General features: G+C 43.9%; 1 protein-coding gene across 2 annotated transcripts in view; it reads left to right on the top strand.

Moving 5' to 3' along the window:
* rassf5 (Ras association domain family member 5) overlaps positions 1-17500 on the top strand; it is a 59859-nt gene that overhangs the window by 17872 nt on the left and 24487 nt on the right. For both annotated transcript variants that reach the window (XM_079510163.1, XM_079510164.1), the window contains exon 2: positions 15965-16089. In XM_079510163.1, the coding sequence (XP_079366289.1) occupies positions 15965-16089 (125 nt within the window). The remainder of the gene's footprint in view (positions 1-15964; positions 16090-17500) is intronic.

A 17500-nucleotide genomic window follows, 5' to 3' on the forward strand; every position in this document is an offset into this window, starting at 1 on the left:
CTGTGCTGTCCCTATACTCCTGTCGCTATACTCCAAAGTACTGTGCTGTCCCTATACTCCTGTCCCTATACTCCCTGCTATAAAGTACTGTGCTGTCCCTATACTCCTGTCCCTATACTCCTGTCCCAATACTCCAAAGTACTGTGCTGTCCCTATACTCCTGTCCCTATACTCCAAAGTACTGTGCTGTCCCTATACTCCTGTCCCTATACTCCCTGCTATAAAGTACTGTGCTGTCCCTATACTCCTGTCCTTATACTCCCTGCTATAAAGTACTGTGCTGTCCTTATACTCCCTGCTATACAGTACTGTGCTGTCCTTATACTCCCTGCTAAAGTACTGTGCTGTCCTTATACTCCCTGCTATAAAGTACTGTGCTGTCCTTATACTCCCTGCTATAAAGTACTGTGCTGTCCTTATACTCCCTGCTATAAAGTACTGTCCTGTCCTTATACTCCCTGCTATAAAGTACTGTGCTGTCCTTATACTCCCTGCTATAAAGTACTGTCCTGTCCTTATACTCCCTGCTATAAAGTACTGTGCTGTCCCTATACTCCCTGCTATAAAGTACTGTGCTGTCCCTATACTCCCTGCTATAAAGTACTGTGCTGTCCTTATACTCCCTGCTATAAAGTACTGTGCTGTCCCTATACTAGTACTGTGCTGTCCTTATACTCCCTGCTATAAAGTACTGTGCTGTCCTTATACTCCCTGCTATAATTGGCAGCCGCCACATATGGCGGAGATACCGTTACTGATATACCCATAGTGAAATATGCTTATTGTGAATGTGAACTTACTGCACCTAGAATATGTGTCCTTGTATGCTCTCCTGCATGTGGACATGTATAAAGTGTGTGTGTGTGTGTGTGTGTGTGTGTGTGTGTGTGTGTGTGTGTGTGTGTGTGTGTGTGTGTGTGTGTGTGTGTGTGTGTGTGTGTGTGTGTGTGTGTGTGTGTGTGTGTGTGTGTGTGTGTGTGTGTGTGTGTGTGTGTGTGTGTGTGTGTGTGTGTGTTTGTGCACGCGCGTTAGTTGGGGTTAGCCTAGGATTTTAGAGGTTAGGTTTAGGGGTTAACTGATGGAGTAATGTCAGGTTTATATAGTTACATGCTGCAGTCGTGTCCCGAAAATAGTCTGATCTTTTAGACTGGCTATTATTATCGTTGACACGACACCAACGCACAACTAAATATAAGTCAGGCATTTAAGGTTGGGTTTAAATATGACAGAAAGGGGTAAAAATGGCATTCGTAAAATTGCCGACCTAAGATTTAAATCTGTACTAACCTAAGATTAAAATCTCTAACTTTCCTCTTCTGCCTTGGATTTGAAACGTTTTCCTGCTGTTTGCTGGTGTTTTTACCATTGAGCTGATAGAGCCTGACTGCTTGCTCAGGGAATAAACTGAATCTTGACCATCAAGTCAAAATGTGTGTCAGACCCTGTGTCTAGGTGAGACACTACGGCTCGATAGAAGAGCAGGGAGACAAAGTGCCACCACCCCAATTAACTTGTGTGAGCTGTGAGTGTGTGCGTGTGTATGACTGTGTGACTGTGTGCCCGTGTGTGTGTGCCCCTGCGTGCACGCTCAGAGGGGCTGGCAGGTGGCAAGCTCAGTCACATGAGGAATGTGTCTGATTCAGCTCATACGGTCAATCAGGTGACCCCAGGCTTTTCACTGTGTGTGTGTGTTTGCCCAGTATCAGGTGTTGTGCACAGCAAAATCCGGGGTGTTCGTTTAAAGCCGCAGTCCGTAAGTTTTGTATGCATGGTCTCCCTTGTCTCTCGCACACGAGACCCAATTTCTATCAGTGTAGCGAGAGGCGAACCCCGCTTGGCCAGGAGAGAGAGAGTGTACTTACATTATGAGCTCCAGGCAGTGCTACAGTGCCAATCAGTCCAGTAGGTGTCCTAGCTGACACCGGTGTCTAAATATCTCAATGGAAGAGAGTAGGAAGACCACCTCCAACCGCTGCTGATGTACTAGTTGGTTAGTTCAATTGTATTACATTTCAATTCAATTCAATCTTTATTTCAGACTCTGGGTTCACAGGGTTGGTAAAATCATGACAGAGTTGTCAGACTCTTCTAACCGACACATGAATTTATACATTACGTTTCTTAGAAGGGCTTGACAAGTATGAACCCCCAAGTTAACAAACATCTGGCTGGCACTGTGCCATCTTGGTACCCTCAACAGCAACCGTAATGCATCATTATATGCAACGTTTAGCTTTTGCATGCTACTAGCCTTGTAGTTACTCCACAGGTGAGCAGTATACAACAGAGTACAGAAAGCTTTAAAAAGTGAGACCTTGACTTCTTTAGAGCACTTTTCCGCATCAGTATATTTGCCTGGGCATACAGTTTTCACCGTTTTCTGTGAATGTCTTTGTCATCTGTGAGATCATCAGAGATATAATGTCCGAGGTACTTAATCTCACAAGAAGAATGTTACCACTGAGACTAGAATGAGGAAATGCAGCCACTTGAATCTACAACCTCAGCATGCCTGTTCTAACAATCGCCAAGGAATAGCACATCTACAAGCTCACAACGCGTCCCAATGCCACATGGTGTGAGCTCGTAAATCTTACACTTTTGTCCAAGAGATTTGGTGTAGACGGAAAAACGTGGTGGTAAAGTTGTAACTCACGTCCATTCCACTATGAATAGAGGCTTTAACCCATTTTGGGCGGGAACCCCTTTTGGTGTTAGCATTATGTTATGCTTTAGCTATTGAAAAATAGCAGATCTAGGTCTGCTATTTTTGAAAAATCGAAGAACGACTGACATATAAACATAGCTTTTTCAGAAAACTGTCAGGATGTAGAAGACATTTTTAGAATCTGATCTCAGGTCAAAAAGTGTTTACATATACTCAACAGATTGGCTAAAACAGAATTTAATAGGTTCTGGATTGCAGCTTTATTGTGCTATGCTTGAGTGTAAAAAAAAATCTTGGTTTATTACACTCTCAAGACTTGCAGATAGATTGTGCTGTGCAGCTCCATCATGGCTCGCAGCAGCAGGGACTGGGAGGTTGTTGTTGGCACTGCAGCAGTGATGACAGACTGACAGTTGACACGCATGCAGGGATTAGATGCTCTCAGGGCCACCCTGCTGGAAGCTGCACCGCTGCTCGCTCACAGTGCTGTAGAGAGAGAGAGAGAGAGAGAGAGAGGTGCTGTGCTGACGGAGGCACAATCACAGAGAACAGAGAAGAGAGAGAGGGGGGGGGGGGGGGGGTCAGCAAAATGGATGGTAGGCTAGTTTTCTTGGCCGTCGCTTGGAGAGAAAATAAAAGCGAAAGAAAGAAAGGGAAGAATGGGTCAGAGTGCTGCTGGGGCATTTCCCCTGGTTCCCATGCAGAAACCCTTCCTTTCCTGTCCAGAACCTCAGGTTTGGGCATGCAGCAGCAGGCCAGGCCAGGCCAGGCCAGGCCCCTGGTTCCCATGCAGAAACCCTTCCCTTCCTGTCCAGAACCTCCGGTTTGGGCATGCAGCAGCAGGCCAGGCCAGGCCAGGCCCCTGGTTCCCATGCAGAAACCCTTCCCTTCCTGTCCAGAACCTCAGGTTTGGGCATGCAGCAGCAGGCCAGGCCAGGCCAGGCCAGGCCAGGGCACTTTGACGGGCACTAATGTGCCCATCATGGAAAGTACAGTGGAATTGAGTGTCTGTAATGGAGAAGATGTGTGGAGTTTCCTCTCCCTCTCTCTCTATGCTGTTGTTGGGTGTGGTGGTGGTGGTGGTGGTGGTTGTTGCTGGGTCATTTGATCACGGACTTCAATGGAACATATTGATCATTTACAATTTAGACATTTAGCGTAAACATCAAAACATAAATAATATGTACATTGAAATTATACAAACAATAGGATGCCAGGTCAACAAATGAACCTGGCATCTGTCTCTATAACATGCTTTCTAAATGACATGTTAACCTTTGCATGGGTTAAAAGCACTACGCCAGGTTCTACAGTCTAAGGTGGAGTCTGAAGAGGTCAGTCTTCAGATTACTATTGACCCTGACATTTTGACCTGAGATCAGATTCTAAAAATGTCTTCTACATCCTGACAGTTTTCTGAAAAAGCTATGTTTCTGTCAGTCGTTCTTCGATTTTTCAAAAATAGCAGACCTACGAGCTTGTAGATCTGCTATTTTTCATAGCATAACATAATGCTAACACCAAAAGGGGTTCCCGCCCGAAATGGTTTAATTAGAACACCAACCAATGATCCATGGCATAAATAAAAGTGGTCCACATGGGAAAATGTTATAAAATGTTTAAGAATATATATTGTTGCTTGTTGATTTAAGTATACATAAGCGTGTTTAATTTAAGGAAAAAGAAAGAAATGAAAAAAGAAACATTAGGGGGAAAAAGTTACAGTGAGGGGGGAAAAGCTTAAAAATGAAATTATGACTGTTAAGGGCTTGGTCTACTTGGTTGTGTGTGGTTTTGCACACGGTTGTTGTGCAATAGCAGGTCTAAAATATCACAATGCATCATGCTGCAATACGTTTTTCATTGTAGAAAAACACAGCAGTATAAAAGGGAATGACTGTTATGCCTTCTTATAAAGCCCTACCGTAAGTGTATATGTGCAGTATTATGTAGGTGGGGTGGTCATTGTTTGATGCACTTGTCCAGGTTGAGAACCACTGTATTTGAATTGACTAATTGATTGAATACTTTATTCGTCAGAAATGTAAACAGCACGTGCTACATTTAGCACGTGCTAAAAGGATAACACAAAAAAGTCCCGGTGACTTGTTTCCATTGTGGACCAATGTATTCAATTCATCAACGTAGCATAAAGAATTATTAACACAATAATACATGTCATCAAGAACACATACGGTATATAAAAACGGTAGCAGTGAATGAATGACACCACCTTTTTTTTTTTTTATAATATTTATTTTATTTGGAAAAAGCAGTACAATAACAGCATTTCTATGTATACATAGGACACAAGTGCAGTTCCCAGGATTTTTTTTTCACCCCTCTTCCCCCCCCCCCTCCAAGTGACTCCATCTCCAGTGTCTCTGTAACATCCTTGCTTTCTTCAGGACTACATATGGCATCGAGTCAACACTTAACAGGGGCAAAGGGCAATATCGCTTCAGAGTGAACAATTTCAGAAGGAGAAAAAGAAGAAAGAGTGGGCAGACAAAAGAAAAAGACAAAGACAAAAAACAACGACACCACCTTTCTATGGGATTTTGTATTCTCCTGAAAGGTTTTCTTTTCTTTTAGGCCAATTTTGAAAGAAACTAGTGAGTCACATCGGTAGTAGTAGAATGAGAATTTGGCCATGCTTTGTTTGTTCTAAATCATGGTCGACCTCTCTCTAGTGTAGTGGCTGTGGGTGTCATTCACGTTGGAGAAGCAGTTGGACAGGTATGAGGTAGAGTTTCAAGAATGAGAAGAGTTTCGAGTATACGTAATGGCCTTGAAACACGTGTACAGTAACATACAGTACAACATTGTTACCTTACCCTGCAGATCGGCTATTTTTAGCGTGCAACACTGGCGGGTGCACACAACTAAAGTATAACCAGGCTTTCATGAAGCTGGAGGCATACAGTAAACAGTCATCAGTGTGTGATCGCCAGACAGAGAGGCCATTATGTCTGGAGCCAGGAGACTCTGCTTCTCTGTTGTCCCAACAGCAGTGATCACAGGTGAGAGACTAGGGACGTCACGGTAGGCTGAGTTGGTCACTCCTCTCCACAACACAGGAGAGAGGCCAGGAGACTTCACGGTAGACTGACTGACTGACTGACTGGTCACTCCTCTCCACAACACAGGAGAGAGGCCAGGAGACTTCACGGTAGACTGACTGACTGACTGACTGGTCACTCCTCTCCACAACACAGGAGAGAGGCCAGGAGACTTCACGGTAGACTGACTGGTCACTCCTCTCCACAACACAGGAGAGAGACCAGGGGACTTCACGGTAGACTGACTGACTGACTGACTGGTCACTCCTCTCCACAACACAGGAGAGAGACCAGGGGACTTCACGGTAGACTGACTGACTGACTGACTGGTCACTCCTCTCCACAACACAGGAGAGAGACCAGGGGACTTCACGGTAGACTGACTGACTGACTGACTGGTCACTCCTCTCCACAACACAGGAGAGAGGACAGGGGACTTCACGGTAGACTGACTGACTGACTGACTGGTCACTCCTCTCCACAACACAGGAGAGAGGACAGGGGACTTCACGGTAGACTGACTGACTGACTGGTCACTCCTCTCCACAACACAGGAGAGAGACAAACCTCGTCCTCAGTAGGAAGGAAACAAGAGGAGAGCAGTCTCTCCTGTTGTTCCAGTTCGACTGCTTTCTAACGTCAGATAGAGAGAGAGACAGAGAGAGAGACATGGCATATGATATCAAGATAAGAATAGAGGGTATGCGCGTGACATCATCATACCGGCACTGCCGGCAGTTATGCGGAAACGCAGTACGCGTTTCCGCATAACTGAAAGAAACCACAGAAAGTTGTTTTGCCACTCAGTACGAGTGGCAAAAACAACTTTCTGGCCTTGAGAAAAGTCCTATCTGATTGCATTGAACTGCGTTAAACGACGTTAAACTCACTTTGCCACTCACTTTATGCATGCTCAGTCCATGCAGGTATATTCAAGTCATGAAGAAACAGACTAAGATGAAGAAGAAGAAGAAACCTGCACTCTTGATCTGGTCAAACTGGTTTGACCCGATGAAGAGTGTTGGCTCCAAAAGTTGTCAAATGTAAATTGTAAATTACATTGGAGCAGATGAGGTTTATTGTTTTTCTTTGTGATCTTTTCTACCCCAGCACCTCAATTAAGTTAAATACTTATTTAATTAGTCTGTTTATACAGACTATAAACAGTAATGTTTATAGTCATTACTATAAACATTACATATTACATAATATGTAATGTTTATAGTCATTACTATAAACATTACATATTACATAATATGTAATGTTTATAGTCATTACATATTATGCGCAGCATAATATGTAATGCTTTACATTGGAGCAATGTCAATCTTTTGGTAGAACGCTTTGGATGATGTCCTAGACCAGATAAAAATGTTTGTAAACAAACGGGTATTTCTGGGTAGAAAATCTATGATATTTAATGAATATTACTGAATGAATAATACTTTTGATATTTTTACATTTGAATCCTGAAAAGTCACAGTTTTGGACATATTCACCCAACAGAGATGATATAAAAACAAGTGCATCCACCTGATACTTCCCCCCACATATCACCTGCACTAACATCCATCAAGGATACTATAACACAAATACAACCATTTCCCTTTCACATTCCTCAAAAAAAAAAATGCAGTCACTGCTGTCAGAGCACAGAAGTGACAGATGAAGGACAATATTTGGTCTCATAGTCAGCGAGGGTAGCTAGCTATGCAACCCAATGTTCTACCATAGTTCACTTCATACAAAGGCAGGTGAATATTTGAATAGACAATATAAAAATGCAAACAGCACAAGGTGCACTCAGGCATTTTGGTCCAAAAGGATTTCCAAAGAAAGACCTTGAGGTCTTGTTTCCATTCGGGTCCCATGCACTCACACATACGTATATGTACAATAATCTAAAACAGTTTATCACCTCCTCTCCCTCTGACTTGCTAAATTAAGCAAAGTTCTTTGTTTACCCAGGGAAGTGGACTAAGCTCGAGATGCTTGTTTACAGCCACACCCTGCTCATAGAACATTTCATGGTAGGGGTGCAATGCCTTGCTCAAGGGCACTTCAGCGGTGGTAATTTTAACATGCCGGTCCGGGGATTCGAACTGGTGACCTTCCGGTATCAAGACCGCTCCGCAAACCGTTCGGCCACCACTGCCCGCTGCTGTAGGTGAAATGTTAGGCCTGTTGTAATGATGAATGAATAAAACAGACAAAAGTGACACAGCTGGGAATACATTCTGGAGAAAAAACGTTAAATGGGATTAATTGATTGATTGAATAGTAATACTTAAGGTACAATTTATACAATGATGCTAAAGGGATGACACAAAAAGCCCTAATACTAAGGGCTTGTTTCCATTGTGGTCCTATGTATTGAATTCAACATTATGGGCTATATCTTGCTTTATCCCTAAACTTATTTGCCATTTTTTACTATTTAAAAATACCTTTTAAAATAGTTCAAATAGCTGATCTATAAGCTCACAACGTGTAGAAGTAGATCGGCTAGTTGAACTATTTTAAAATGATTTTCAAAATAGTAAAAAATGGGTTTAGGGATAAGGGATAAGGGTGGCGCAAGATGGAGCCCATTGACTGCCAAGCACATCATATCGCGTCCCCTCGAATCCAACGCTTGAATGCCAAGCATGACATATCACGTCATATGGTCTTTTCAGTGGTTTACGCCAGAGGGCGCTGTTCGCCAACATATGAATGACACTACTAGGTTGTTAAGAGACGGATACAACCGGAAATGTACCGGAAGTGAAAACTCTGTCTCTCTGTCATCCACCTCAACATCATCAGATTTAGAAAAATAAATGTATCTAAATTGTATAAGATTCTTTTCCCAGATCGCGTTTTTGGTCAAAACAAGCTATATTCAACGGCTCACAACTAAAGAGCCGAACCGAAGAGCGGGGTCATTTCTGGTGTCAAGATTACAAGACTTTTTTTTGACCAGTTGCAGTTTGCAGACTAAACTGGTACTCTTTTTTTGTGGCAGTTTTGAAGGAGATTAAGGAGTCACACTTTTTGGCTTTATGACTGTTGGTTGGTACGGCATTCCATATTTTGGTGGCATAGCAGTAGAACTCCATGCTTGTGGTGTGGTGGGGAGAGCTAAAAGGGGTGAAATGTATACCATAAGTTACAGATGGAACCAAATGGACCAGCATGGGTCTTTTCAGGTCTGCTAAATTAAACACTAAAGATTTTACTGTGTAGATGAAGGGAATTGCTAGTAGCAATATACGGTAATGTATGTCACCTACTTTCTCTCTCTCTCTGCTTAATTGTTTCTCTTGTGTCTCTCTCTCTTCCTCTCCTTCTCGTCTTTCCATCCATGCACTCTACCCCTCGTCCCCTTTCTTTCTCCGCTCTCATCCCCCTGGCAGCTCGTGGAGCCATAAAATCGTCTCGTTTTCTGCGTCAGTGTTTGTAACCCAAGACGTTCCTGTGTGTGTGTGTGTGTGTGTGTGTGTGTGTGTGTGTGTGTGTGTGTGTGTGTGTGTGTGTGTGTGTGTGTGTGTGTGTGTGTGTGTGTGTGTGTGTGTGTGTGTGTGTGTGTGTGTGTGTGTGTGTGTGTGTGTGTGTGTGTGTGTGTGTGTGTGTGTGTGTGTGTGTGTGTGTGTGTGTGTGTGTGTGTGTGTGTGTGTGTGTGTGTGTGTGTGTGTGTGTGTGTGTGTGTGCTCAAAAAACGCCCTGTGAGAGAAGTAGAGACAAACAGACAGAGAGAGGGACAAGAGACAGACAGACAGACACAGAGTCTCCATGACTAGACTGGGGACGTGAGTGGGTGGTTGTTTTTCTGTCACTGTCTGGTATATTGAAGAAGAGCGTGTCAGTGATGTGTGGAGGACAGACAAAAGAGACAGACCGTTAACAGATTTGGAACTGTCTCAGTCAGGTCAGACTGGGGCTTGTCCGTATGGCGGCAGGCAGACAGACAGGCATACAGTATGTTTCCTGGGGAGATATGGAGGGAGGGAGAGACATGTGTCTGTCTACTGAACGTGTGTGTGTGTGTGTGTGTGTGTGTGTGTGTGTGTGTGTGTGTGTGTGTGTGTGTGTGTGTGTGTGTGTGTGTGTGTGTGTGTGTGTGTGTGTGTGTGTGTGTGTGTGTGTGTGTGTGTGTGTGTGTGTGTGTGTGTGTGTGTGTGTGTGTGTGGTGTGTGTGTGGATTAGCGGGGCCATTGGGGGCGAGGATATTAACACACATAAGTCTCTAATGAACCATAAGAGCTCTCTGTCTGAGAGGCATTTACAGAGGGAGTTGCACAGGGGATTAAGTAGGCATCTTTGAGAGGCTTTGGACGACAGTCTGACCAGCATCCCCCTCAACCCCTTTGTAATGCATTACACACACAAACACATAATCCTCTGATCGTAATAGGCCTGTACTTATACACGCAGCATAACACACAACTTAAAACAAAGAAAATTGTGTCTACGTCGGGTGGAAACCTCATATCTCTGGTACTTTTCAGGATTCAAATGCAGACCAGAGTAGCAGATCTTCACGCTACTTTTGATACTTTTATGTGACGCTGTAGTATGATCATCATCCAGGTAGCGCTCAAAACATAAAATGTTACAATATAGTGATATAGTGTGGTTACTGCCTAGCGGCGATGATACAGTATGTGTGTGTGTGCGTGTGCATGTGCGTGTGCGTGCGCGTCTGTCTCTGTGGTGCCTGCATACACACATGTTATCAGTGTGAGAATGTGGGATGGAAGGCCTTGCCCTCTCCTGTTGACTGCCATGGATTAGGAGTGAGTTTCCATCTTCCACAGGCCCTCCCATGTTCCGCACAGCCTCTCCCATGCACGGAGTCCCACCTACCCTACCCCACCCACCCGCTCTCACCATGAACTTGAACAAAACGCTTTGCGGGTGAAGGCATCATAACTTACGGCGGCTTTCACCTGGGGGCTTACGACTCGTAAGCCCCACCTACACCCACCCACCCAACGCTCTCCAGTCCTCACCTATTTCCACCGATAGACCGACTGACTCGCTATAGTTTGATCTGAGGTGCCGCAGAAACCAGTGGGTCTGAAGAAGTAGGACAAGTGAATAATGAAGGAGGACAGGACAGGATGGGAGTGTGCATCCTCCTCTCCTCGCGGGTTTCCTTTTTACATCACTGTTTGGGTTGGCCTCTCTTCTCTCTCTCTTTCTTTTTCTCTCTTTCTCTCTGTCTCTGCGTCTCTCTCTGTCTCTCTCTCTCTCTGCAGTGACCTCTAATCATAATGAGTAGAGTGGCTCTTATCTGAACTTTCCTCTTTCCTAGACACATCGCTCCTGTCAGCCCGCCTCCACAACCCTTCCCCCTGGACACACAGTATCCATCTCTCTCTCTCTCTCTCTCTATACCTCACACTCTGCCATTACACGCCTCACATCCCCATATCCTTCTCTATCTATCTCTGCAGTTCTCTCTCTCTCTCCCTGTCCTTCTCTATCTCTCTCTGCTGCAGTCCTCGCCGGTTCTTTGTCCGTATCAGGCAACACTTAGTAGCTCCACTTGAACAAGCATGATACAATATAAGAATACATGCAGTTATGTAGGCTATATTCCATGCAGATATAGAATACATACAGTTATGTAGGCTATATTCCATGCAGATATAGAATACATACAGTTATGTAGGCTATATTCCATGCAGATATAGAATACATACAGTTATGTAGGATATATTCCATGCAGATATAGAATACATACAGTTATGTAGGCTATATTCCATGCAGATATAGAATACATACAGTTATGTAGGCTATATTCCATGCAGATATAGAATACATACAGTTATGTAGGCTATATTCCATGCAGATATAGATTAGAATACATACAGTTATGTAGGCTATATTCCATGCAGATATAGGATACATACAGTTATGTAGGCTATATTCCATGCAGATATAGAATACATACAGTTATGTAGGCTATATTCCATGCAGATATAGAATACATACTGTATGTAGGCTATATTCCATGCAGATATAGAATACATACAGTTATGTAGGCTATATTCCATGCAGATATAGAATACATACAGTTATGTAGGCTATTTTCCATGCAGATATAGAATACATACAGTTATGTAGGTTATATTCCATGCAGATATAGGGTACACTATGTAGGCTATAATTCCGTGTTGACATACAGTATAATACAGTACATGCAGCTATCCTGCAGCATCCTTGCTTCTCTGCACTGGATTCCTGTGAATTGTAATTCATTTGAAGAATCTGCTGATGCCATTTAAAGCCTTCCAGTTGGGCTGAGCAATATCACCGTCTCAGCATGGCAAGGTATGCATGTCCAATATTTGCAATGCAAAGTATGCAATCAATGAAAGGCAAATTGGGCCCATCGGTCATCTGAACAACTTTTATGGCTTGATATACAAAATTGTGAACTAGCCTGGTCCACATTTGTCCGTATACCAATCGAGAAGAAAAATAAGTTTTGTCCAGTTTTGTCCAACTGTTTCAAAAAATGACAATTGTTTTGTCACAACACAGAATGAAGAATGAAGAATGAACCACTTCCTTTTACCCATTCGCAGATGAGACCCCTTAGTTTAGGAGTTTAAATAAAGGGCATTAATATTCATATCAGGGACTTTAGCCTGGATTCACTGAGTTGATAAGTATTAACTGAATACAGTTCTGCCATGTTTGTGTGAACACAAGCACTGTCTGCAATGTCATTATTTTCCCAATGTTAATCAGCCAGGGGCCCTCGTGGTGGTGGGTGTTGTTCCCAAAACACACCTCATTATTCTGGGTGATCAGGCCCTTGCGGTCTGGTCCCCTGGGTGATCAGCCCCTTGCAGACTCTGGGCCCCTGCCCTCTGTGATCAGGCCCTTGTGGCCTGGGCCCCTGGGTGATCAGGCCTTTTCTGTATGGGTGATCGGGCCCTTGCAGTCTGGGCCCCTGCAGGGTGATCAGGCCCTTGCAGCCTGGGCCCTGTATAGCTTTGAAACACTCACAATAAGTCAGTATCAACTTTTAAATCACTCATGGGAATATAGCCTACTTTCATGCAAAGCCCTTGTCATAGTACTTATTTATTCAATAAATTTTTTTAGCCTCCCTTTAGCTCCGACTATCGTCTTTTTAGCTTATGTTTAGGCTAAATGCTTTCCTGCTGTTCTTTTCATCTTGTACTGTAAAGCAATTTCGTAACCTTGTTTGGAAAAGCGCAGTGCGCTTTTCCAAACAAGTTTATTAGTCTTTATTAGTTTATTGTCATTAAATGGCTGCATAGCTCTGTTGTTACAATTGAAGCACGTACAGTTTGAGCTCGGCATCGGGACTGCATGGGCTTGTTGCCTTGGTTACCATGCTGGTTGCTGAGTGAGTACAAGGGCAATCGGTGGCGTCCCTCTGTTATGGACACACACACACACATGCGCATGCACGCACACACGCACGCGCGCGTGCACAGACCCTCGTCTGAGAAAAAGGATTAGGGTTATGGTGGATACAGCTATGTAACCTATATTTCTTTTCAACACTGTATAAGCCTTACTGAAAAAGATCACTGGACCTTTTTTTAAGGATATAGCTGAACAGAAGCCCCCTAGGCTAACTTCAATCCTTTATAATTCAAAAGCTGTTATTGTTCAGGGCATATAAAAATACACCAGTCCGGGGGTGCCGATGGCCTTGTGGTTACGGTCGCATACCACATAGTACTGTACAGTGTAATAGGCTCTAATGCAGCATGACAGCGCGTTGCAGGTTTGACTCCCGAGCCCGGCGGTGACCTTTGAGCATGTCACTCCCAGTTTCTCTTGTCGCTTTCCACTGTACTACTATCCAAATAAAGGCAGAAAAGCCCCCAAAATATCTGTAAAGAGGAAGGAAAAGAAAAAAGACACAAGACCGCCTACCGTTTTCGACCGATGTAGGTCTTCCTCAGAGCTTGACATATTTCTTATTTTAAGAATAAGGGGCCGTCCATGTATTTTTTTATAGTGTTGAATATAAATGAACTGACATAGATCACAGTGTGCTTCCCTCTTTATAAAGCCACAAACAGAGGCGTGACTCATAGTTTCCCCATCTGTTTGTCTGTCTGTCTGTCTGGATCCAAGCACTTTCTTTCTCATGTTTTTTAACCACTTTAGCCCCGTTGTTATTCTTCAGTGTTACAGTACACGGCCGTCCACAATAGCCAACCTACAAGCTCACCGCGTTGCAATGGTGACTCGTTGTGTGAGCTTGTAGATGGCTATCTTTCCGGAAAAGAAGACTTGAGAGACTACTAGAGCAGTTGGAGGAGTGTGTTGTATTTCAGGGGGGAATATGGTTCCAGAGTGAGGCCACAATAAACTACACGGAGCATAAACAGACCAAGAAATGTCATATGTGGTTCCTGTTAAAAGAACAAAGATGCTTACTTTGGGACGTTTTGGGGGAAATACCCATGAACTATTCTAAACTGGACCGTTCTTTCCCTGCTGTAGAGAGGATTGCATTGGAGATCAGAACTTTTTAGGTTCAAAGGCTCCGTTTCTGTTTGTCCCTTAAGCAGGCTACGTGGAGCAGTGAACTGTTGGTGTGACATGCTTCACAGACTGTGACAATATAATACTATTAAGCTCAAATAAAGGGTACAAAAGTAAAAAAATAAAAACAACCAACTAGGTTGGATATACAGAATTTACAGCATACAGATGTGTGCTCTGTGAAAATAAAAAAAAATAAGTGAGAGAACAGCCAGCACACAATAAATGTAATTTTCACATATTTAGCAAACTATGTGAAAAGGACATTTATTTAGTGTGCTGGCTGGCTGTTCTTTTACTTTCATGACATTGCTGAGCTGTGCACTTTGAGACTTTTATTTAATCTGGAGTGAACTTGCAGCCAGGCATTCTGCTTTGCAGTGCTTTGCTCTGTGCTCTGTTGTAAGCAAAGATGTATTTACAGGTTGAAGAATGAACAGAATATGACGGGAGAACAATAATTTAGCTACCTGAATATGGTACTATAGGGAGTATCTACTATAAAGTGCAAGGTACATGCAAGGTACAGCAGTGCCACCTAGTGGACTTAGTGTCATATAATTGATTGATTATCCCAAAGATGTTTTTAGCTGGTTGTTGCATCTTGACATGCTCCTAGTATTTATAGGATGGGTAAATGCAGAGAACAAATTTCACATATGTAAAGATTACACAAATATACAGTGACAAAATAACACCCCGAGAAGTGTGCACTATTCACCATATTCACACTGGGCCATGCTATTGAGTTAATGCTATTAAGTTAATGTCTATTCTAACCCCAAGTCCCCAACCCATAAACGGAACCTCGAAATCTCTAATCGTAACCCCAGCCTGATATCTTTTCCTAATTATAAAGCCTTATGTAAAAAATATGACGATTTTTCTTGTGAGGACCAGGAAAATGATCTTCACAGTGTATATTTTTCAAGTGCCACCATACTCGTGGGGACATTTAAGTATAGTAATACAAGAACACAGTCAACACACACACATACACTACATTGGCCTGTTGGGACTGTGTAGCCTGGAGCTGTGAGTCTCTCAGCAACCACTAGGTGGAGCTGGCTTGATGTGGCTGTAAAGTGGCTGCGGCTCTAGTGTGTGACACATAGATGATCAGTGGTTCCCAAACTCTTTCATGTCAAGGACCCCCAAATTGACACTAATTAGCCCACGGACCCCCATTTGAAAATATATGCCACTTATGCCAGAGACCCCCATAAGAGAAGATTTTTACGGCTCTAGCAGTGATTCTCAACCCGTTTAATTTCAAGGACCCCCAATTTGACATGCATTAGTCTACGGACCCCCATTTAACGGCATTTCTATCTCTGGGACCCCCAATTTATATTGTAAAATCAATGTTAATTTAACCCTGAGAGTGTACAAATGGAACCAAATGGACCCTATCGGGTCCATTTGGTTCCATTTTGTACACTCTCAGAGTTACAGAGCCGTAAGGGTCCATTTGGTTCCAAACTATCATTTAGCTGGGGACCCCCTGGAACTCCCTCAAGGACCCCTGGGGGTCCCCGGACCCCACTTTGGCAACCACTGTCATAGATAACATCTCTGCACCCAAAGGAGTGTAACAGGACGGTAGAAACTTGAACGGTGTGGTGTGCAATTGAGTTGCTTTTCACCGATTGGTTGTTCCTCATTTGTGCACAAATCTGATTGGTTGCATTTCTCTGTCCGTCAGACTGCAGTTACACCTGCCACCTGGAGTGTGAGAGCCGGGTTCAGCTGGACTGCAACCAGAGGGACGGTGAGCCCAGGGGAACTCCATCTCCCAGAAGCCACCGCTCCACGGGCCCTCAACACAAGGTGAGGGTTCTGAACACTACAATGATAAGTCTGACCAGTTGAACCAGGTAAAGAGTATCAATCCTAAAGCAGTACTTGCTGAGATGCTTCAGCCACACCTTATACTTTCAGTGCCATTAGCACTTGCGTGTCTAAGAGGTCAGCCTGAACGATTTTGAGATTTTGAAGTTGATTATCTTTGCTCATATCTTGCTCTCAAAAGTTTCCCCTTCCGTCACTTTTTCTAAATATTCGAGGAACAGGAAACGGCATACCCTGCTGAGATGCACAGAGGGTGCACTTGTTTTGCTTAAACCTGTTCCGTCAACCACTGCTTGCCAACTTGGATGTCGTGCTCATGTCGATGGGCATGCGATTGCGAGCCCATCAGCTGCTCGGTGCAGGCAAGCACACCTACTTTGTTATCAAGATTTTAAAAAGTCATGCATATTATGTGCAAGCCTTGCATATATACATGATTTATAAGGACATTGAGTGAACCAAAATAAGCGCTCCTCTCAAAATGTGGCTTGACAAGACACAACACACTTCTTACCTCACGATTTGCAACGTAATAGCAAAATGGCCACCGGGTGAATGTGGGATGGTAAATGGTGCATTTATATAGCGCCTTTATCCAAGGCGCTTTACATAGATTGTGCATTACATTCACCCATTCACGCACACATTCATACACCGATGGCGGCGGAAAACATGCAAGGCACCAACCAGCACATCAGGAGCAATTAGGGTTCAGAGTCTTGCTCAAGGACACTTTGACACTGACTCTGGGGGAGCCCGGGTTCGAACTGGCAACCAGCCACTCTACCCCTGAGCCACCGCCGCCCCAATTTGACATTGGCATTGGCGGCTCCAGCTCTGGCTTTGTGGTTAGCGTGTCTGCCCTGAGACTGAGAGGTTGGGGTTCAATCGCCGGCCACGTCATGCCAAAGACTAAATGGCACCCAAACGTCCCTGTGACATATACCTGTCATGTCCAGGGGGTGTACTGTACTGTACTGTACTGTACTGTACTGTACTGTACTGTACTGTACTGTACTGTACTGTACTGTACTGTACTGTACTTGTACATCAATCTGCCTCACGCTACAGAAACAGGAGATAGGCTGCCCCCTACCCTATTGCAAGTCTTAATGGCCTGTGGGTGTGGGGATACAGTGTCAGTATGTCTCGCACCCGTCTGTTACATAACAGCTCTTTTTGGGTACTCTGCCGGTTATTTTTCCACACAGTTCTCTCCCTTCCTCTCCTGCCTACTTGTGCATGCATTTATTCACTCGTTTTCTTTTCGGTTAACAGAATGTCCCTCCGGCAGATTCGCTGACTCAAATTAGCTTGGGCCCCCCCCAATGCTTCTCCATTAATATCCTTCACTCTTCAGTGCTCTCTGCTCTGCCTACTACTCTCCCCT

Source organism: Electrona antarctica (assembly GCF_951216825.1).
Source record: "Electrona antarctica genome assembly, chromosome: 9".
NCBI lineage: Eukaryota > Metazoa > Chordata > Actinopteri > Myctophiformes > Myctophidae > Electrona > Electrona antarctica.